The following is a 23,720-nucleotide window of genomic DNA, read 5'->3' as shown; positions in this document are numbered from 1 at the left end:
ACTCACGTTGCCTTCCTGAACTACCGGTTGATTGCGATCGACGTGTTGGGCACCCCTGACTTAGAGCCATAGCGCACGAGAGAGACTCCCACGGGGATGAAAACAGCCTACCTAAATTCTGGCGATGCAGCTTACAAGTCCGGCGTCGCGGCGGGAAATAGCCATGCTGAGCAGTGAGCTCAGCACGTACACAGATGAAAGCCTTGCTTGCTGATTGGTCCGGCGGCTCGGTGGGGCGGGGCCGCCGGACCAATCAGCAAGCAAGGCTTTCATCTGTATACGTGCTGAGCTCACTGCTCAGCATGGCTATTTCCCGCCGTGACGCCGGACTTGTAAGCTGCATCGCCAGAATTTAGGTAGGCTGTTTTCATCCCCGTGGGAGTCCCGTGGGTCAGGGGGGCATCCCCGTGGGAGTCCCGTGGGCCAGGGGGGGAACCCGCGGGATCCCCGCAATCCCCGTTCCTGTGCAGACCTCTACTCCTGATATCCTGATATATATGTCACACTGATATTTAGTTTCAACAGTTTTATTCAAAAAGAAAATATTATAGGAAAGGTAATGGCAATAGAAAAGAAGTAATCTAATTAATAGTGCTTATTATGAATTTTGTACACTTGATGAAAGTTTAAAAATGAATAAAGAATTAAAAAAAAAAAGAAAAGATGTAGTTAATGCATTATATTTCCAATATAACAGAGAATGATTAAGTAAGTATATTTTTTTAAGGTCATTTAACCCCCCCCCCATCCCACTGTGAGGCTTAACTCTTACACTTCCCAGTAACATATCCCAAATCCAATTATAAATGTAAGAAATTTAAGCTAAAACTTACATACTTTAGGAGTTAAAGATTGAAAATAAGCCTTTCATACAGACAAATAATTTCCTAGGTTTCTGATGTTTAAACTTAAAGAAGGTAGGTGAGGAAGGCTTTCAAGATATGGATCTGGGAGGATATTCAAGATTTAATAGACACCAGAGCTGACAAATTAACAGATGAGGATCTAATTGACCTGACTGTTCCCGAAGGAGAGGCAGTACCAGATGGAGAAGAAGTGCTAGAAGACAAGTTTACTTTGGACAATATAGCAGAGGGTCTACGCAGGTTCAGTGCTGTCCATGGACTTTTTTTATGACATCAACCCCATCCATGGCACATGCCTTGAAGGTGAATGAGTTAGCAGAAGCAGCAATGTCTTCTGTTGTTAGGTTCCATCAACTCATGCTCGAGTCCTAGTGACTTGATGAATTGCAGATCTAAAAAGAAATCAGTTTTGTGTTAGTCCGAAAAGGTTCTCCAGGGTCATCTCCATAGTTATTTTCAGCCTGTCCAGCCAGCTGATTGCAGGTCGCCCTCTTCATCTAATTCCTTTGATCTTCCCAAACATGATGTCCTTCTCCAGAGATCTCTCTCTTCTGATGGTGTGACCAAAATAAGACAGTCGTAACATCATCATTTGGACTTCCAGAATTGATTTGTTAGTTCTTCTGGCAGTCCATGGTATGCCCAAAATCCTTCTCCAGCACCAAAGCTCAAATGACTCAATCTTATTCCTGTCTTGTTTCCATAGTTTCAGCTTTCGCATCCGTAACTGACCACTGAGAAAATGAGAGAATGGACAAGTCTGATCTTCGTTTGGAGTGTTACCTCCTTCCTTTTGAATACTTTTTCAAGAGTCTTCATTGAAGAGCAACTAAGTGCTGTTTGTGGCATATTTCCTCCCTACTAGTTGCTTCTTTGTTTACAAAAGAGCCAAGGAGATAGAATAAAAGTTGTAAAGGATTTCAATCGCCTTAAAAGCTCAAAATCTTCATCATTTTCTGTGTTCATAATCTTAATCTTGTTTATGTTCAGTTCTAATCTCATGTTATGACTTACAGCTTTGATTTTTCTCAGTAGATACATTGTTGTCTTTGCTTCTAGTGATGAGCGTTGTATCATCTGCACAGTGCAGACTGTTTATATTTTGGCCAACTTTGAAACCAACACTCTCTTCTTCCAAATTTGTTTTTATGAAGATGGTTTCACCATATAGGTTGAACAGATAAGGTGACAAGATGCATCCTTGCCAGATCACGCACGAGGAGCTGACACCACCCACGGACAACTGCAGCAAAGGAGTCGGCCAGAAAACTACCCACCGGAGGGAGGGAGAAGCTGGGCCGTGGGTTGGACACCCCTGGAGTAGGGGCAGGGAAGAGGATTGGCGCGCAGCTTCGATGCTGGTGGTGTGGATGCAAGATGACAGCCAGGCGCTCACCTAAATTAGCCGGGCGGAGCACCGGCTAAAACATGCTAGGGAGAACACTGTATATATAGTCAATTCTATAATACAGTACTTTAATTGTACTGCTAAAGTGTACAGTACAATGCAAAAAACTGCAATAACTTATTTCTTTTAAAACAATCATGAATACTAATGATAAGTTTTATTCGCAATTTCACAGTATTTGCGAGGGCTATACCATAGGGAATGACACAGGGACTGTTTTCCACAGCTAACCTGCAGGAACAGGGGGAAAAAATCAGCCCTTTGCCGTGGGTACAGGAACAAGGCATTTCACCGCCCCACAGAGCAATAAATAGACTTCTCCCCACAATGGATCTGTTGCGAGTTGCCTCCCTTCCTACCTCTCCCGGCCGGCAACCCACCTCGCGATTGCAGGTCCAGTAGCCCCCCTCATGAGTCCAGCAGCCCCCTCCCTCCTTATCGCGGGGTCCAACATCTACCATACCTCGCAACCTCTCTTCCTCGCTCACAATCGTGGGTCAAAACCAGCAAAGAAGAAAACCCTGTGACTCCCCTGGGTCGGCCCCTTTAAACTTCCTGGGGTGAGCCTACCAGCCTCTTAGAAGCTAATTATACCCATGTTATGAGAAATATCCTGTTTCTAAATTCCTCCTTTTTCTGGAGCCATATGGTAATCTTAGCTATATACATTTCCCAAAGCTAACATATTTCAGTCAATAAATTCCTTTTTTTTTTTACCTTTGGAAATTTTTCCATCAAGTTGGTTTCAGTTTCTCTTTTTTCTGCTTTCCTGTCTTCTTCAAGCGGTTGCTGTCCATTAGTTCCTCCTACCATGATCCAGCATCTCTCTCCCTTCCCTCCCATTGTTCAGCATCCTCACTCCCTTCTATCCTGGATCATTCTCTTTTCCCCTCCCCACTCCTGCACAGCATTTCTTCCTCTCTCCTCCACCCCCATGTGCAACATGTCTTCCTCTCTCTCTTTCACTGTCTTTCTCTCATTCCTTCCATTGCTGCAAAGGGAGTGGGGAAAGAGAGAGAGAGTGAGGAATCCAGGGTGCATCTCTCAAGTTTTCCAAGTTTTTTAAAATTCTTTATTCATTTTAAAACTGACAAACAAGTGATTAATATTAAAACATTACATTACTAATAAAATGTACAGCACTTGACATTCTTATACATATAATCCATTAAAGTAGAAATTATAACCCTTCCCCCACCCAACAATTCTTCAATGAAATTTTCATAATACAACAGAAATCCAATCATTAAATAAAAATATTAATCATCCAATTTCCCCCCTCACCCCAATAAAATACATGTATCCATCAGAAAGGAAAACGATGTTCATTCATTACAATAATTCTCTAATGGCCCCTAGATCTTTATAAAGTTATTATAATTACCTTTCTGTACAGCAATTGCTCTTTCCATTTTAAAAATGTGACAAAATGAATTCCACCAAAAAGAATAATTAAGATTTGTATAATTTTTCCAATTAGCCGTAATGTGCTGAATTGCCACCCCTATCATTATTAATAGAAGTTTGTTATTATAAGATGAAATTTGACTTTTTTCCCTCATAGCCATGCCAAAAAGAATAGTATCATAAGACAAAGCAACATGATTTTCAAGTAAATGGTTAACTTAACCTGCGTCCAAATTGAATTAAAAAATAATTTAATACAGGGACAGTAAAAAAGTAAATGATCCAATGTCCCTACTTCCAGATTACAATGCCAGCATTTATTAGATTTAGATCTATCTAACTTTTGCAAACAAACTGGGGTCCAAAAAGCTCTATGCAACAAAAAGAACCAAGTTTGCCTCATAGATGCTAACATTGTACATCTCATTCTCCAAGACCAAATTCATGGCCATTGAGATGCAGAAATTTGCTGCCTTATCTCAATACTCCAAATGTCTCCAAGATAATTTTTTGGTGTTTTATTCACATATCCAGATAACAATTTATACCACAAAGTGGCTTGATGTCCTAGGAAATCCGCTTGAAAACAAAGGAACTCCAGACTATATTGATTATTCAGATTTTTCCATTCAGGGAACCCTACCTGAATAGCCTGCTTCAGCTACAACCATTTAAAATTTTGTGATTTATTAAGACCGAATCTATGTTGCAGCTGTGAAAATTCAAGCAGTTTACCATATGAAATAACGTCATTTAGAGTTCGAATGCCTGCAATGATCCAGGTTTTCCATAAGATTTTAGATCCGCCAATTTGAATCTTGGAATTAAAACATAAAGATTGATTTGTAGATTTACTTATTGGAATAGGTGTTAAATTGCTAATATATCTCAATGTTTTCCATGTATCTGATAAAATTCTGTTCTCCTTATATCTTCTAGGCATTCTAATACTGGGCACATGAACCAAATTTAAGGGAAACAAGAGACGCCTTTCTAAATAGAGCCAATCTGGTGCATTCTCAAAGAGAGGATCCAATACATACCTTGACGTAAAATATAGGCTTGATGATACCTATAAAAATTAGGAAAATTTACCCCACCCTCCTCAATTGGCCTTTGAAGAGATACTAAAGCAATTCTATGCATTTTATCTTGCCAAAGAAATTTCATAAGGATACCGTTAAGTTTTTTATAAAAGGACCCATGAAAAAAGATTGGTATCATACTCATTTGATAACAAACAAATCATTTTAATAGTTTGAACTCTCCCCCACCAAGAAATATATAATGGATTCCATTGCTCACACAACTCTGTAACTCTTTTTAATAAAAGTTTTTCATTCTCGTTAACTGTATCGTCTAAATTATTTTTAATCATAATACCTAAGTACTTTAAGCCATCTTCTTTCCATACAAATGGAAAAGAATCAAATAATCCTTTAGAACAATACACATTTAAAGGAAGAATTTCAGACTTACTCCAATTTATTTTGTAACCTGAAAATTTTCCAAATGTATCAATCAATTCTAGCAAACACGGAATAGTAGTTTCTGGATTTCTCAAATAGAGCAGAATGTCATCTGCATATGCTGAAACTTTATATTCCCGATCAGAATGATTATTAAAATTTTATAAATTGCCTATCCAAATTCTAAGCAATGTACAAAGCATAAAAGAGAATTAACAAGTAATTTAAAAAAACTCACAAACATATTACAATTTACATGATCTGAGAGGGGGGAAGAAATACATTTTATAATAGGACAGGAAGACACTTAAGGAAAAAACAATATGGATGGGGAATAGAAATGAGAAATCTGAAGGAAAAGTTAGCAAACCTGTCTATTAATTAAGGTAAATTGAAGGCATCTTTAAGTAGCATTTTAGTTTGCTTTTGAATCAATCCTCCATTTTTTCTTCTCTAATAAAGGCGGGTAATGCCTCTACTGCCACATCCTACATTTCTCTCGCTCTCATCCCCCAGACCCTGTGCAGCATCTTTTTGTCCCTGCCCACCAGCCCTATTCCCAACATTTCTCCTATCACCCCTCTCCAGCACCATGCCACATCTCTCCCTCCATTTCCTCTACCACCATGTCCTCTCTCTTGCATCCCCTTCAATCTGTCCCACTATTTCCTCTTTACCACCATATCCAATATTTCTCCCTCTCATCTTTCTCTTTCCTGTGCATCTGTACCTCACTCCCCTCCCTCCCTTCCCCATGTGCACCATCTCTTTCCCTCTCACTCACACACCCATGCCCAACAATTCTCCCTTTATGTTCCCTCCCCACCTCAGCATCTTTCCCTCCCTCCATCCTAAGTCCCACGTTTATGCCTCCTTCTCTCCCTTCTCTGTCCCAAGTTCATGCCCCGTCCATTCTTTCTGCATCCAAACGCGCTCCTTCCTTTCTGTGTCCCAAGTTTGTGCCCGTCCCATGTCCCAACATGTCCCCTCCTTTATCCCAAGTTCATGCCTTCTCTCTCTCCCTTGGCCCAACGCGCTCCCTCCCTCCCTCCCTTCTGTGGCCCAACTACTCCTGTGTCCCCCCTCCTGCAAGGCTGTACTGGAGCTTACCAGGTCAATTGCCTCCTTCCTGCCTTCCAGCTGCACTTACTTCTTCAAAGGGCCATGGGCTGTGGTTCCTGCATGCTGCACATGGCTAACCCGGAAGCCTTGCCTCTGATGTTAGATCTGACGTTGGGAAGAAGACTTCTGGGTCAGCTGTGAGCAGTGTGCTGGGAGCGCTGCTTTGTGGAGGTGCAAGTGCGGCTGGAGGGCAGGAAGAAGAAGCACATTACTGAGGCAACATTTGAGCCCCTCAATGTGCCTCCATCCTTTTGGGATTCCCCCCAAAAGGCTAGAGGTCTTCAAACCAGTTGTTGCTATTCAGATGTGATTTGAGATTGCATAAATTTTCTTAAAGAAGTTATATATCAGATAAAATGACAGCACCTTCTCCAGCATACTGTATTGATTTAAGTGAACTACCTGCTTTCTTCTGGCACTGTGCTATCAGGCCATCAAGACTACCTGATTGCATATTAACCCTGAGGAAAACTTCTTAATTGCTAAGTACCAATGCCCAGAATGATAGTGTGATATTCATGGTTTATTAGGAGGTTTAATATACTGCTATTCTTACAGCAACAATGGGTTTACAATTTACTAACAGCTTATTGTCCTTATCAGTCCAATCCAGAACGTGTGAGTTTGCAGATGGAGACAGAACAAGAGCTTGTGAGCATCTGTTCTATTAGAGCACCTTGCAAGACTTTGCTCCTTAGTATTTCTCTTTCTGTGGCAGATGATGATGGATGTATCCTGTAGCTCCTGGACTGTTTTAGAGGGGACAGCTCTGGTCCAGCTGGAGTTCAGATGAGCAAGGATCTTTTCTGTTAATCTTCCCTGTTAAGTTGAATCATTCCCCCTCCCAACTCCTTTGGCTCCTTTCCTATTGCTTCTCCTGGCTTATTGCCTTTTCTTCCCTCGAGGCCGTTTTTTTGGTGTTTTTTTAAAGAAGATATTTATGCCATTTCTAATTATCAGCAGAAGCCACAAGGCACCAGTGCCTATAGAGATACAGGCAGTCACATGGCAGCCTGTAGTAGTGCTGGTTCATGTGCTGAGGGCAGTGCTGAGATAATGTACTCCAGGGTCATAGCCTGTTTTTGCTTTTGGCAGGGAGCAGGGGCATTGGTAGTTCTTTTGGAGGTGCCAGCAGAGTGCACTAAATGCTGCTTCCACTTTCCACTACAGGAGTTGAAGTATGTGAAGACCCTCTGGCCCAGATTCTATAAATGGTGCCTGGAATTAGGTGCCTAGATCAGCATGCCTAACTTAATTTTTTAAATTGGATTAATTGGCACCAATAATTGGAAATGCCATTAAAACCCAAAAAAACAAAACAATTAAAAAAAATTAGCTGGTAGGCATGTACCACTTCAAGGTAGGTGTCTAGGGGCAGCTTTGGGGCAGAGAGCTCTGTTATTCATTCCTGGTATCTCTAAGTAATCTCACATTGAAGAGAAACCTTTCCCCCCAATTTTTGTATTACTTTTACTTAAGCATTAATGAAGACCACAATAAAGGTTTGATGGTAAGCTGTTTAAAAATGCAGATAGCAGCCAGTAGAAAAGTCCTTTTTGGTAGTTCATTTGGATATAGTATGTTTTCTAAAGGGGCTAGTAGGGTAAGGCCCCCTCTATAGACCACTTGTGCAGAGTGGAATCTCAACTTGGTTCTTAATATTTTAGGTCAACAGCCCTTTGAGCCATTGAAGAAAGCTACTCTTAATGACCTCACTTTGAAAATGGTGTTTCTCTTGGCTGTTTCATCAGCCTGCTGAATTTGATTTGCAGGTGTTGTCCTGTAGAGATCCTTTTTTAAAGTTTTACAGAAGCATGGATCTCAATACATACAAGTATAGTTCCTTCCTTTTGCAAAGCACTGTAGGTCAAGATGTTTAGGGCAGGGGTTCTTGAACCCCACCCTTCTTAAAAAGTGCTTTGCTACATCTTACAGTTCTGGACTGTCTGGTGAGGATGACAAGGTGAAATTAGTTTTTACAGGCTAATTTTCTTTCCTTAAGTCTCACCATACTAGTCCAGATTCCCGTCCTGTTTCTAGTATTGATGTAAAAGTTCTGTCTCTTACGAACTCATTTTTTAAGATGCTGATTTATTGCTGTTAACTTTATAATTAAAAAAAAAAAGTTACAAAAATTTTGGTACACTGATATTTTTGGAGGCTGTAGTGGTGGGCAATAGCAGTCACCTTTAGTATTGAAATACTGTACTTAGACGATAAGTCTTATAAGGCAGAGCTCACAAGGTCTTGTTCTGGCTCCATTTACTGGTCAATGGACTTAAATCCACAGGTTCTGGACTGATCTGATGAGACCCGAGGAAAGAATTAGCTGGTAAGAACTAGTTTTACTATAATCTTCTGTATGCCAGATCCTGCGATTTACTTAACATATGACATATCTTTAGTTCAGTTGCAGCAGATAGCTCAACAACAACAGCATCCGTTTCAGCAGCAACAAGCAGCCCTGCAACACCAGCAACAGGCAGCCCTTCAGCACCAGCAACAGCAGCAACAACAACAAGTGGCCCTGCAACAGCAGCAGCAACAACAGTTCCAGGTACAACAGCAGCAGTTCCAGGTTCAGCAGCAGGTTGCAGCAGCACAGCAGCAACAACAACAACAATTACAAGCAGTACAGCAGCAGCAGCAACAACAGCAGCAGCACATGTTAAAACTACAGATGCAGCAGAGCCAGCAACAGGTGAGTACTACTCAGGACTCATGCTTTTGCAGAGCACTTTACTTCACAGCACTTTTCAATGCATCTGAAAACTGCTTATGTGGGTCTGTCTGGAAGCATGATAACTTGTCTATATTGACTAATCTGATTCAAATTAGTGAAGGCCAACCAATGTCCTGGAATTTATTCCAGTAAAATTCTCAAGAACCTTTACCCTGTAAAGTTATAGTAATACCACATTTATCTGTAATAAAATAAATATTTACAACACATTCATATTTTTGTTGTAAAAATCATTTACAATAAATCAAAAGGCTGCTGTGCTTCTCCTGAAAACCTTGTGTAGACGTGTCATAGGTACATGGAAACATGAATACAGCAGAGTTAGCTGAAGAATTGACTCATAAGAACATAAGAATTGCCGCTGCTGGGTCAGACCAGTAGTCCATTATGCCCAGCAGTCTGCTCATGCGGCGGCCTTCTGGTCAAAGACCAGCACCCTAACTGAGACTAGCTCTACCTGCATACGTTCTGGTTCAGCAGGAACTTGTCTAACTTTGTCTTAAATCCCTGGAGGGTGTTTTCCCCTATGTCAGACTCCGGAAGAGCGTTCCAGTTTTCTACCACTCTCTGGGTGAAGAAGAACTTCCTTATGTTTGTACGGAATCTATCCCCTTTTAATTTTAGAGAGTGCTTCCCTACCTTGGAGAGGGTGAACAATCTGTCCTTATCTAATAAGTCTATTCCCTTCAGTACCTTGAATGTTTCAATCATGTCCCCTCTCAATCTCCTCTGTTCGAGGGAGAAGAGGCCCAGTTTCTCTAATCTTTCGCTGTACGGCTCCTCAAACCCCTTAACCATCTTAGTCGCTCTTCTCTGGACCCTCTCAAGTGTCCTTCATGTACGGCGACCAGTGCTGTACGCAGTACTCCAGGTGAGGGCGCACCATGGTCCGGTACAGCGGCATAATAACTTTCTCCGATCTGTTCGTGATCCCCCTTCTTTATCATTCCTAACATTCTGTTCGCCATTTTTGCTGCCGCCACACATTGCGTAGACGGCTTCATCGACTTGTCGATCAGAACTCCCAAGCCCCGGATATCCTGTATTCGTACTTAAGATTTTTGTTACCGACATGCATCACTTTACACTTATCCACCTTTAACCTCATCTGCCATGTGATGCCCATTCCTCGAGCCTAATTATGTCACATTGTAGATCTTCGCAATCCCCCTGCATCTTCAGTACTCTGAATAACTTTGTGTCATCCGCAAATTTAATCACCTCGCTCGTCGTACCTATATCTAGATTGTTTATAAAGATGTTGAAGAGTACGGGTTCAAGCACCGAGCCCTGCGGCACCCCACTGGTGACGCTCTTCCAGTTCAAGTATTGCCCATTTACCCTCACTCTCTGTTTCCTATGCTCCAGCCAATTTTTAATCCACGTGAATATTTCCCCCTCGATTCCATGGCTCGCAATTTTCCAAAGTAGTCGTTCATGCGGAACCTTGTCGAATGCCTTCTGAAAGTCCAGATATACAATGGCGACCATATTTTTCTTTTGCTGATAGCTTTAGTGGTAGCAAGTTTCATAGCTACAGGCATTTTATTTTATTTTACTCCCTCCTTGGCCAACGCAGCAATTATTCTGGGCCGAAAGCTACACACTGATGCTAGCGTATTCTAAATATCTGAAGGTATCACTAAACCACAGCCAGGACTCCTACCTGGAGCTCTGGGTGCTGCTTCCGCTGCATTCTTGGATTTGATCAGCTAGCAGAATTCTGGAATTCTAGGATTATTTATATTAAGGTATCGAAATTCTTTTTGAGATATAACCCCTGTATTTTTAGCAACATTTATTATAACATCTATTTTATTCTTTATAGCAGGGGTGGGATCTTGATCCAAGGGGGTATAGTAATTCAAATCAGACAATTGATGATAAGCTTCCCTCTGATATTCTGCATAATCTACTATACCCCCTCCCTTGTCAGCCCGACTGATGATAATTGAATAGTCACTTTGTAAATCTTGAATAATTCTGCGTTGGGTGTTGGTTAAATTAGATCTTATTTTCATAGGTTTAGACTCCATCAATTGAATGTCTCTCATGACTAGTCTTTCAAATGCTGTTACCGATGCATCTGGCGCTCCTGGAGGTATCCATGTTGAATGATATTTTAAACCCACAGGTAAAGTTGAATCTGATTGTTGAGTAACATGATCTTAAAAACAGGCTCGAAGTTTTAATGTTCTAAAAAAATCTCTGTAAACTGACTCGGGTACTAAACCCGTCGTATTTCACTGTGGGAACAAACGATAAACCTTTTATTAAAACTTCAGCCTCTTGATTTGTCAAGCTGCGAGATGATAAGTTGAATATCCCTTTATTGGTGGACTTATTATTTACTTCTTGTTCTTTGCGGTGCTTCGTGTTTCTGTTCGCTTTCCTTTGATTGATGTTGATTCTGTTGTTCAAATTCGTAAAAAAGAATCCGACAGGGTATTTATGTTGTTAGAACCTTTATCATTCCTAGTCGTGTTAATGCTACTATTTTCACTTTCTGATGATGAATCAGTTGTAGACAAATTGAAGGCCACCTTCTTAACTGCTATCCCTTGCCGCTGTCATTTCGTTCTGCTGTTCCGGTTCATCCACGGATAAACGTATCCTTTCGTGAAGTCGGCCTCATCACGTCTATATTTTTTTACCTTAAGTTGTTTTTGTTCCTGTTTATATTTATCCATGCTGTCTTTGTGTTCTTGATACGATTCCCTATAATTTTCCTCTGAAAAACATTGTTTCAATTGATCTAATTTTTGATCTAATTCTAATTGCTGCGCTTGCATAATTGGACTCAAGGCGTCTATAGATAACAGCATCAAGTCAATTGAACACCTTGTCAGAGTTTGATTCCAATTTTTTTTTTAGTCAAAGTTTGTTTATTGAAATTTTATGAATACAAATTTTGACAAACTCAGCATTGTCTTGAAATCTAGGTTCTTTATAAAGACGAAGTCCTCGTGGAACTCTTTGCACATGGCAGTACTCCACCAACGCTGCTGAATACCTCTCCTGGAACTCCCCAAATGGTCGAATCATCTGCTTAGCTATATCCACGAGCTGTTCAACACAGACCAATTCCTTAAGTTCCCATTGAAGAACACCCCCCCACCCGCTCCCCTGGAAGAAAATCAATATTGAATCTAACTGGGGTATACCAGGAATACCTTCCATCTTTCAAGACAGAATTCCTCACCGCAGACCAAACTCTGAAGGTGGTGATATCAGATTCTTTTATTTTGACCTGTTTGAGCTAACATCCTTCTAAAAGGTGGTAAGTATCTGGATGGTGCTTTGTGGGAAGTTTCCTTCATATTAGGTACCATTATGGTTCCTTTTACCTGAACAACTATTTTGTTCTTAACAGTGATGACTTCAGAAGCTAGAGTAGTTACACTGAATGTTAATGGGCTTAACTTGCCAGGTAAACCTCATCTGTTTTTTTCAGGAATTGATATGCCAGAAGGTACAGATTGCTTGTGTACAGGAAACTCATATTTGCTTATCTCACAAATATATGTTATACCATAGAGCATACCCCGCATTCTTTTTGCATCTGATCAACAGAACACAAAAAAGTGGGAGGTAGCAATTCTATTTCACAAAGATTTTTGTGTGTACATCCAGAAAATTAACTGTGACCCTGGAGGGAGGTATGTTTTTGTCTGGATTACTCACAATCAAGTTGAACTTACTAAAGCTAGCCTGTATGCCCCTAATGTGGGCCAGATGAAATTTTTAACAAGGAAAAGTTGGGCTTGAGCGTTAAAAAAAATTTTTTTTTAAAGAGCCCTGATAGTGGGGGGTGATTGTAACACTTCTTTAACACTTCTATTACATCCAAAAATGGATGTAACAGGGACTTATTCCAGTACAGCCTCTAAAGCAACTGCAGCTTTGAAATCTTTTTTTTTTTTTTTTACAGATTTGGGTTTATTTGATACCTAGAGGGAGAACAATGGTCAGTAGAGAGATTACACCTTTTTCTCCTCTCTCTATAACATATTTAATTTTGACTGTATATTTATATATTTTTCTTTTTGGAGTAGTGTTGGGGGTGCCAAGATTGGGAATAGAACTCTCTCAGACCATGTAGATTGCTGGGTTTGATTTATGTACCCTCCCAAGAACCCCCTGCAGAGAGATTCTGGATCCTCAATATTACCTTAAGTGATTATAGAGTGATGTTAAAGGATTACTTAGACCGTAACTTGGATTCTGGCCCTCTTCTTCACATATTGGAATGCCTTGAAGGCTTTTTTTTTTTCTAAAACATGCTGCCCAGAAAAAGAAACAAAGAAATGCCCTTCAGGAACAATATTTGACCCAATTAGCCCAACTTGAGACTCACCATAAACAGATGGGTTCTAAACAAATTATGAGTGCCTTGAGAGTGACCCATTTATTACTGGAAGAGCTATACCGAGAGGACCTGCAGTTCTCATTGGATAAGAAATGACAAATACACTATGAATACTCTGGGAAAGCAAACGCCCTATTAGCATTTAAGTTGTGTAAGGCCTGAACTGAGCATTTGGTAGGGAAAATTAAAGACCACACGGACCAGTTGCTATGTAAATCAGCTCTGATCAGAGACAGTTTTAGGGAATTCTTACAGGAACTATACTCTAAAGATTCCACTATCCAAATGTTCTACATTAAGCAGTATTTGGTGAATGTTGATCCACCCATTCTTTCCCTAGCCCAACAGGAGAGTTTAGATGTATCTGTGGCACCAACTGAAGTGTTGAGGTCTATTAAGGCTCTGGTGTTTGGTAAATCACCAGGCTTGGATGGTCTGCCAATCAAATTTTATAAAATCTTTGTCCCCAAACTGTCCTCTTTATTGGCAGAATTAATGAATTAACAGAAAGCTTGGTGAGCTTAAACCACCCACAATGTTGGGTGTCTGGATCTCAGTAATAACCTAAGGAGGGGAAAAACAGGACAGACTGTCAGTCCTATCATCCAGTTTCAGTTCTTAATGCCAATGTTAAGATTTATGCAAAAATGTTAAGCTTTCTTGTTTATCCGGATCAGGTGGGCTTTATTCCTAAAAATCAAGCCTCGGATAATATCAGGAAGATAGTTAATCTAAATTATATTTCTGTTAAGACTGCCCAGGATGTCTTTCTGCTGGGAATAGATGCTGAAAAGGCCTTTGACAGGGTTCATTGGGACTTTTAAGACCAAACACTACTTAAATTTGGCCTTGGGGATGCCTTTCGAGAGTGAGTACATACCCTATATGTAGCTCCTAGAGCCTGTGTCAGATTTAATGGAGGCAATTCTATGTTTTCTCTCACTAGGGGTACTAGGCAGGGTTGTCCATTTTCCCCTTGTTATTTGCATTGGTAATGGATCCCTTGACCTCAGGGATTCGTTCTAATTCTTCTATTAAAGGAGTAAGGATAGAGGAGATAGAGTATAAGAAAAGTCTGTTTTCAGACAATGTGCTGCTATCCTTGACTATTACTACTCTCCCTAATATGTTAAAGGAGTTGCAGGTGTATTCCTGGGTCTCGGGTTTCAAGGTTAACATGGTTTGCAATCCATATAGGCCTCCTTTCCCTTTCGATGGGTTACCCAGGGCTTAAAATATCTGAATGTCTGGATCAAGCCTTCCTTGAGGCCAACTACCCCAAGTTGTTCTCGAGTTTGAGGACAGACTTTGAGCATTGGAAAGGCCTTTTCCTTACTTGGTTTAGTATAATTTCCATGATTAAAATAAATATTTTGCCCAGAAGTTTATCTTTTCCAAGTTTTACCAATCACTGTTCCTAAAAGAGATATCAAAGCTATGCAAGATTGTATTATCAGGTTTATTTGGGTGATAGAAAGCCTATCTTTACTAGAGCAGTTTTATATAGGGACACTATAGAAGTGGAATTGAGAGTTCCTAATACATGGTATTATTACCGTGTGGCCCAAGTTAGAGCTGAACTGGAAATGTTCTAAAATCACTTACAAGTTGTGAATATGTATTGAACAACATTGGGTGGGGCAAGTTCCCTTGAGTTTTGTGTAGCTTTCTAAGCATTTTCAGAAAATCTTATGGGATACCTCCCCAATGATCCCACATACTTTAAAAGTATTGGGGGGGGGGGGGTCTATGGGAACGCCATGCAATTTTCAACTGTTATTCTATATTCCTATTTGCTATAATCCCTTCTTTCACCTGGGATTGTCCTCATCTGTAGACTGTTTGAGCTACTGGGAGGACGGGATAAAAATCTAAATAAATAAATCTGTATACAGGGAATGGAAAGCTTTGGGCCTGTTAGGGTCAGTTCTACAATGATGGCATCTTTATGCCCTTTGGGGTTTTGGTTAGGGACTATGCTCTCCCTCAGAGTCACCAATATGCTTATTTCCAAGCTTGAATGACAGAGGAATATACCTTATTGGAAGAGGTTTCTGAGGATTTCAAATATACCAAACACCTGGTGGGTAAGCTCTATGGTTACCTTAGGGACGCCCTGCCTACACCCATTACTCATAGACTTAGATGGGAGAGAGAATTTATTTTATTTTTAGTATTTATATACCACTTATTATCTAAGTGGTTTACATTCAAGTACTCAAGCATTTTTCCCTATCTGTCCCGGAGGGCTCACACTTTATGTAATTTACCTGGGGCAGTGGGGGATTAACTAATTTGCTCAGGGTCACAAGGAGCAGCATGGGATTTGAACCCACAACCTCAGGGTGCTGAGGCTGTAGCTCTAACCACTGTGCCACACACTCCCTTTAAATATGACCATCTCTTTGGAAGACTAGGAACTTATGGAACAAACTTTAATAACTATTGCGGTGGCCTCCAGTCTGAAAGAAAACAATGTTAAACTTATGTATTATTGGTTCCTTCAGGTAACCCCCATTCTGTTGGAGGTTATGCGGACACAGAGGAACCTTGGGTCATATTTGGTGGAGTTGTCCTAAGGCTCTTTCATTTTGGAAGACTATTCCGTTTCAAGTGCAGTGGATCACTGGTTGAAGATCCCTTTGGATTCAGGGATCTTCTTGCTTATTAGGACATTCTGGACTTCTGGAAATCTCAGATTATACTAGTTAGACATTTGCTGAATGCTGCTAAATTGACATTATTTCATTGGAAGAGTTCAGGCATCCCCTCTCTGAATATGTGGATACGCAAATTGCAATATGTTTACAAGATGGAAAAATTAACAGTGGTTAGGCATAAAGCTGTTTCATATTGGGAAAAGATCAGGGGGCTGGTGTAAATGCTAATTTTCTTTCATAGTGTATCCTTTTTGTTTGGCTCAAGTGGAGGCATGTGGAGGTTAACTTTTCTCTCCCATCTTAGTGCATGACACTCCTCTCCCCTCTCTTGTATATTGTTTTGGGTTTTTTTGGGGGGTATATCTTCTAAAAACCAAACTTAGACAAAGTGGAAGTTCTGTTCAACTATCTTTATTATGTTCTGGGGACATACTGGAAATTTTGTATTCTGTACAGTTTTTACTCTCTATACGTTTGTTGAACAATTTAATAAAAACTTCCTGTTAAACTAAAAAAAAAATATATATATATATATATTTGACCACTGTTTGGCTGGGTTTGGTTTGAAGTGGGGGAACAAAACAATTCTTGGAGGATGTCATATGCTAGTTCTGTTGGTAAGGTTTTTTCTTCTCCTATGGGTTTTGTACACTGTTGTTATGTTGTATGATTTTTTCTTCAGACCTCCATTCAAATTCAAGAAAGAAAAAATTTGATCACTGTTAAAGTTACAAAAATGTAAGAAAAATTCTCCATGGATAAGTAGGATGAGTCAGCCAAACATTGATGGTGATGTATGATGGTGCCATTCATGACTAAGCTTTCCTAGAGCTTAGAAAAGCTTAGAATGGCCTTTCTAAGCATTTGCCTATCACGACACTCTGCCCTTTACAGTCTATGTAAACACATAACTTATCTATGTAACACCCCTTTACAGGCTTCTGTTTGGAAGTCACCAGTTTGTGATTAACTCATCTTACTTGTCAATGGAGAAGTAAGGTTACTTAACTATAATGGGAGTTCTCTGGAGACCAGGATCTGCCTGCCTTTCTCTCTGGGATGAACCTGCCTACTTCAGAACATACTGGAAAGGGAAGAGACTGACACTATGGTAGGAGATGGCTATTACCAGTGTTGTCCACAGAGAGCACCTGTTATGGGTAAGTAACCTCACCATGTTCTGAGACAAAGATATGACCAAAAGAAGAAAGGCATGGAGCAGAAAAACTGGTAATGTGATGCTTTTTGTGATCACCTAATTTTATTACTTTAAAAACATTTAAAACAACGAAGATCATGGTGTTTAAAGGAAGTGTTTGACTTGGTATGTTGCTGTTTTATCAACATTACATTCATTTTTTATTTTATCAACATTACATTAATTTTTATTAACATTACATTAATTTTTATTAACATATACATTAATTTTGAAGACAAAATTCATGAAGGGGAGAATCTGGCATAGTAGATGGAAGAAAGTACAAAGTAGAACAGGGGAAACAAAACCACAAAACTCAAAAGCACAGAAACAGAGTGGAATTGTCCCAATCAGAATGGTGCATACCAAAAAAGTGTCCTTCAACTCATCTGATAAATTCAAATGGCTTTATTCTTCCAAACTTTCATAAATTCATCCAATGGCTCTATGACCCGACATGTACATGTTTCGGCCTAACCGGCCTGCCTCAGGAGTCTTGTGAGTCTTCAACGAGTGTATCAAAAAACCATATGATATATGAAAATGCACTGGTATTTTCTAGGCTGAACAATTCGGGAGCAGGTTCAAACCATTTTTGGAGGAGAGGGGAGAGAAACTTGTGGGGTTTTCCGGCAAAGAGATGCAAAAGTCTTAGTTTAGCAGCTGCATTTAGAGGGTGTGTGCATCTTCATATATCATATTGTTTTTTGATACACTCGTTGAAGACTCACAAGACTCCTGAGGCAGGCCGGTTAGGCCGAAACATGTACATGTCGGAGTCATTGGATGAATTTATGAAAGTTTAGAAGAATAAAGGCATTTGAATTTATCAGATGAGTTGAAGGACACTTTTTTGGTGCGCACCATAGTAGATGGAAGTGCACATCAGTTTCTTCTCATCATTGTAAGCCTATCATATGCATCACCCAGGACTAAAACAGCTTCTCTTTTGTCCTAGTTGCAGCAACAGCAGCAGCAGTTACAACGTATGGCTCAAATGCAGCAGCAGTTGCAACAAGCACATGCTATGCAGGCTCAACAACCAATGCAGCAACAACCACCACCACAGCAGGTCATTCAGCAGCAAATGCAACAAATGCAGCAGCAGGTGACACAGGCCCAGCAGCCTCAGCTCTCGCAGCCATCCCAACCACAGGCAATGGTTTCACAGGGGCAAGTGATGCCTGTGCCACTTGGTCAACAGCAGCAGCAGCAGCTGAAGATGCAGCAGGTCATGCAGGTAAAGTATAAGGCAGGGGTGGGCAACGAGGGCCGCAATCCAGTCAGGTTTTCAGGATTTCCCCAATGAAAATGCATGAGATCTATTTGCATACAATGGAGGCAGTTCATGCAAATAGATCTCATGCATATTCATTGGGGAAATCTTGAAAGCCCGACTGGATTGCGGCCCTCGTTGCCCACCCTATCATTGCAGGATAGACAGTAATGATTGAGGGGAGACACCAACTCATATCGGAGGCCAAACCCTTGATTTGGTGATTTGGCTTCTTCTGTTCACCTGTCTCAGTTCTCAATTTCACCTATTTTCTTTACTGATAATTTTCTTGTAACTTTCAATATGACTGTTACTAAGCTGCCAGCATGAGTTCCAATGGTTAACTTAACTTTTTATCCTAGGACAAGCAGGCAGTATATTCTCACATGTGGGTGACGTCATCCATGGAACCCGGTATGGACAGTGCAAAAGTGTCCTGTCACTTTAAACTTTTTGCAAGTCTCGAGATTGCCCGTATTGCACATGTGCCAGTGCCTTCCTGCCTGACGTTGGCTCGTGGGACCATCAGGTCTCAGTTTTCCACAAAGCTTGAGAAACTGCGTTCTTTTGGAGTTCTCCAAAAGCACATCAAAATATGTTTTTTTTTAAAGTGAAACATCCTGAAAAAATGGGTTAATCAAATTATCTGTGAAATAAGAAATTTAAGCATTATAATATTTGCAAGACAAACAATTTAACTCTATTAGGAGTTGACACATTTTTACCGACTCCAGTAACCCAAAAATTGCTTCCGACTCCAGAGCCCTGGCTTCTGCTCGTTATGTGCATTGGTAATAGAGCAAGGCAGAACATATATAGAGAGATGGAAGAATGAAGAGAGTCCATTCCATGAATGTTAATGTATTTCTTTCCTTGTCTTTAACATTTAAGGCACGAGCTCAGATAGCACAGCAACATCAGCCACAACAGCAGCAGCAAGCAGCAGCAGTAGCTGCTGTTCAAGCAGTACAGGCTCAGGCGCAAGCTCAAGCTTCTCAAATGGGAGCTGCGGGAGGACAGGTAAAAAAAAAAAGTCCAACAGCTTTAAAGTGGTGCAACTGCTGCATGACGGTGCTTAGCATAGTGACTGAGCAGGTTATAAATATATTTGCTTTTTTGGGTTTCTGATCTGAAGAAAAAAAGGGTTTCCTTTGAAAGCTAATCAAAGTTAATCCAATAAAAAGGTAGTACTTCAGTTCCTTTGTTTTTATTTCTGTATATTACCTTGGTTTTCATTGAATCTTTTCTCCAGGACACTTTTGCATTTGATATTTCTGATGAGTACAAGTACCTCCTAACTTGCAGTAAGCCTCTGTAATTCTTTCATTTTGTTCCAGGCTTATATGTTTTCCTTCTGAGTGCAGTTAAACTGCACAAGCTCTCTCCTGTATTATATTATTAGCTGCTTGTCATGCTATTAACTTCCCTTCCCTTCTTTCCTAAACAGTGTGTATAGAAGTTTTTTGTAGGTTTTTAAAAAAAAATCTTTTAGACCTAGCTCTAGTTTGTCAGTATTTTCTGATAAGTAAAGTGTGGAGTGTATAAGCACACCCTTTCATAGAGCAATGTGTGGTTAACTGGCTCTGTTATGCCTCTACTGGTATCTTAAGGAGAACCTGTGTAGCAGACTCTGCATTCAGCAAGTCTCGTACAACAGGCTTGGTGTAGATGACGTCATTGGCATCATCAATAATATTCATTATTCACTATCTTTTATTTTTCTGGCATCACAAATGCTAAAACACATGATGGAGAGATATTGCAGTCCTTTCAGACCTTCAGATGTTTTTTCTTTAAGTGTTTATACATTTTTGCAAACAATAATAGAACAATGAAGCTCACTAACAGCATCCTTCCAAGCTATACACCAGACCCTTCTACCTCTCCCCAACTGCTCCCTTCATCGCATCAGTCCCACCCAATCCTACCCATCTGCTGCGTATCAACCCAGTAGAGTACTCAGTTGTTCCTTTAAGGTACTCAATTAAAAACACAAGTTACCAAACCCACCCCCTCTTCCCCTTTCCCTGTCCCTAACCCCAACATTTATTTGTGTAACCAGTACTTTATTTTAACCCATGACAAAACTCAAAAAGACCTTTTCTCATGTCTATAATGCTTTATTTCTATTTGGATCAACCACCAAATCCAGCCTTTCCAGTTTCTCAGTATGATACTTTTCCAATGGAGGACAATCAAACATTTAGCTGCTGCAAAATCCAGACACAGTAGGCAACCTTGCCATCTGTTCTGTCTCTTGTTAAACAATCCCAAGAAACAGCTCTGCAGCATGATGAGTACCGAGTCTCATACTGCTAATGACAAATTATTGGCTACTGCAGTCCAAAACTGGTGAATGTTTTTCACAGCACCACTACATGTGGAGAAAAGTTCCTTCTGTTGATCCACAACTCCAGCATTGATCTCAGACGGTTGAAAACATAATTCTGTAGCGCCTGGTAGACTGGTATAGTCCTTATGAATGGGTTTTATACCTCACTGCTACCAACAGGTGGAGACTGAGAACAAACTTGTATATCAGGATAGCTTCCCCTCTTGCAATCCAATCTTCCTCAGTCTCCATTAAAGCAGGTAGTTAGACTAATTTGGCTCCCCTCTTAGTACTGTTGGAATTTTGTTTTGGACTCCTGGGTTCCCCTTTTGTGCCGAATAGAACTTGGATGGGTCCTTTTTGGGGATTCGTCCGACCTCGGGGGTGTTAAACTAGGCGGGTCTCACACTGGGTCTCCCCCCTCGCCTTCTTCCACCTCCCCTCATTTTTGAAGAGGTCCCTCAGCCGGCGGCCTGGCCCCCTGGTCAGTCAGCCCTCCAGTTTTGAGAGCCGTGGAGTCTGTTCTGACCAAGTGAAAAAAAAAAAAAAAATCCTGAGCTGTGCCAGTCTAAAGTGCTCAATTCTCTTTAAAACTGCCATTTGTATTGGGTTTTTTTCTCATCTAACCGGCACTTTTATTACAGCTAGGGTTTTTTTCAGCACAATGAGCACTTTTAAGGGGAGGGAAAAAAAAATGCTCCTTGTGCTCCAGATGGGAGGTACTCGCGGTCGGCCTGTGCAAGCCGGAGCGGTGGGGGAGTCTCTACGACGTTCCTGGATTTGGTAACGTCAGGATAGATCCACAATTTCTAACTGCAAAAGGGAGTCCCACCTTTTTTGAAGTATAATTTCATAACTTACGATAAGTCTTGTTCAAAGACAAAATTTATAATCATTTATTTATAATCTTTAACTTCAGTGATTGAATCTTCCAATAGTGCAGTAAGATTTTGCAAATTATTTTCCTCTGGTTCAATTGCTGTCGTCTCTCCAACTGATGCCTTTTTATTTTTTTAAGATGGTAAATAATATGCTTTGTTTATTGGCGGAATATTAGCCAGGAAAAAAATTAGATTTTCTACAAGAAATTTTTTGAAAACTTCAATTGGAGAGATGGCTTGAATTTTTGGACAATTTAGAACACGCAAGCTTAGGCGCCTATTGAAGAGCTCAATTTGCTCAATTTTACGATGAATTACATTTTTATCTTTTATAATCTCAGCAATTGAGTTTTTCAATGGAGCAGTCTCTGAATTTTATAAATACATTTCTGTTTTACCAATTCAATTGTGTTAGCAAAAGAGTCCACTTTAGCTACCAATACCGCTAAATCTTTGGCAATTTTCTCCAACGTAACATCCATTTTCTTAAATGGCACAAAGGAGAGTTTCCCGTGTGACTCCTGGAGTTCCTGTCGGTTCTCCAGCTCCTCCGGCATTGCTCTGGGTCTGTTGTATTCTAATGTCTGAGGCTCCTCCTCCATCCAGCTCTGGGGTCTCCTTGTCCTCCGCCACAGAGCTGGATTCTCCACTCCGCCCTTCCACTGGGCAGATAGGTACGGAGATCGTCGGGAGCAACCATGAGATGTCTTTGTCTCAAGGAATCAAGCTCTCCCTCACTCAGGCTCCTAGCGGGATCAGATCCCCAATTATCTCTCCAGGATGTGGCCGGCTTCTGATGTTTGAAGAAATGCTGAAGCGTCGGTTGATGCGGAAAGGAGCCAAGAGCTGGCAATTTCACCACCTTCACCGTACCCTTCCATTTAGTGGGCGGCATCTTGTCGAAAAAGAGAAAAAAAAACTTTGCGGCAAATCCAAAACTGAAGGAAACTTAGATGAGTGTTCAGAGCTCAGTCAAAGCCGTCCGCCATCTTTGCTTCCCTCTCTCAATCATGTTTTCATTCCATCTCCTTCCCAGGGAGCTGTTCCTGTCACCTCAGTTTGTTTTCTGCAAGCAAGTTACTTAGAAGTGTTTTTGATCTGCTCTGCAGATTTTTTTTTTTTTGTATATTTTTTCCTCAGTGTTATTTGGAGACTCAGTGCCCAGAGGTTCCCAGTTGGTGCCTAGGAGAAAACACAGACTTATATGGCAGAAGTCTATTGCTAGCAGGATCAGCCCTTGGGGACACCTGGCTAACCAGCCTTTGTCAGCCTGCGTAGCTGCTCTCACATTCCTGAATTAATCAGCAGCGGTAATTCTTATGTTCTTATGTTCCTTCTTGGCTCAGCTGGGACTAACAGTGGGCTGGCTACGTGGTTCTCTTTTCACAGTGCGATTTTCTGGGGGTTGAGGTTCAGTGAATCTGTGAGGTACATTTCTTCTCCATTGATTCCATCTGAAATCCTATGCTGAAGCAGGCAGGTAGGCTATTGAAGCATAAGGGGAAAATGGGGGTGGGGGTGGGGGTGGGGGATGTTCCTAAATTTGAATTTGAGGGTTTCTAACCCCAGAGCCAAGGTCCCCACCTCTAAAACCTCTTTCCCTGTGATTATTTTCCTTCAGGGAGGTCTCCATGGGCCATTTTTGGTGGTGGCCATCTTAAATAATCTGTTTTTATTTTGCCTCCATCTGCCTCAAAACCTCTTGATTTTGCTCAAAATCAACTGGGATAGACTTCTCAAGCCTTTTTACCCCATATCATGCCAGGTCGTGATGGAGACCAGCATTCTGGGATTCAAGAGCAAGTTGGATGCACACCTTCTTGCAAATCACATTGGGGGATACGAGTAAACAAGGTTTCTCAGCAGGGAACACCTGGCTTGGCCTCCGTGGGTGCAGGTCACCAGACTGGATGGACCTAGAGTCTGATCCGGCGAAGCCATTTCTTATGTTCTTATGTTTGTACTGGCTGGCTGGCCGAGGAGCTTCAA

General features: G+C 40.9%; 1 protein-coding gene across 4 annotated transcripts in view; it reads left to right on the top strand.

Annotated features, from left to right (window-relative positions):
• The window catches only part of MED15 (mediator complex subunit 15), a 161,379-nt gene that overhangs the window by 92,343 nt on the left and 45,316 nt on the right, over positions 1 to 23,720 (top strand). For all 4 annotated transcript variants that reach the window (XM_033953768.1, XM_033953765.1, XM_033953766.1 and 1 more), the window contains 3 exons: positions 8,678 to 8,973; positions 18,201 to 18,482; positions 19,410 to 19,538. In XM_033953768.1, coding sequence (XP_033809659.1) covers positions 8,678 to 8,973; positions 18,201 to 18,482; positions 19,410 to 19,538 — 707 coding nt within the window. The remainder of the gene's footprint in view (positions 1 to 8,677; positions 8,974 to 18,200; positions 18,483 to 19,409; positions 19,539 to 23,720) is intronic.

This window comes from Geotrypetes seraphini, chromosome 8, assembly GCF_902459505.1.
Source record: "Geotrypetes seraphini chromosome 8, aGeoSer1.1, whole genome shotgun sequence".
Lineage (NCBI taxonomy): Eukaryota > Metazoa > Chordata > Amphibia > Gymnophiona > Dermophiidae > Geotrypetes > Geotrypetes seraphini.
The sequence above is the reverse complement of the archived record's forward strand: the minus strand, read 5'-3'. Positions and strand labels throughout refer to the sequence as shown.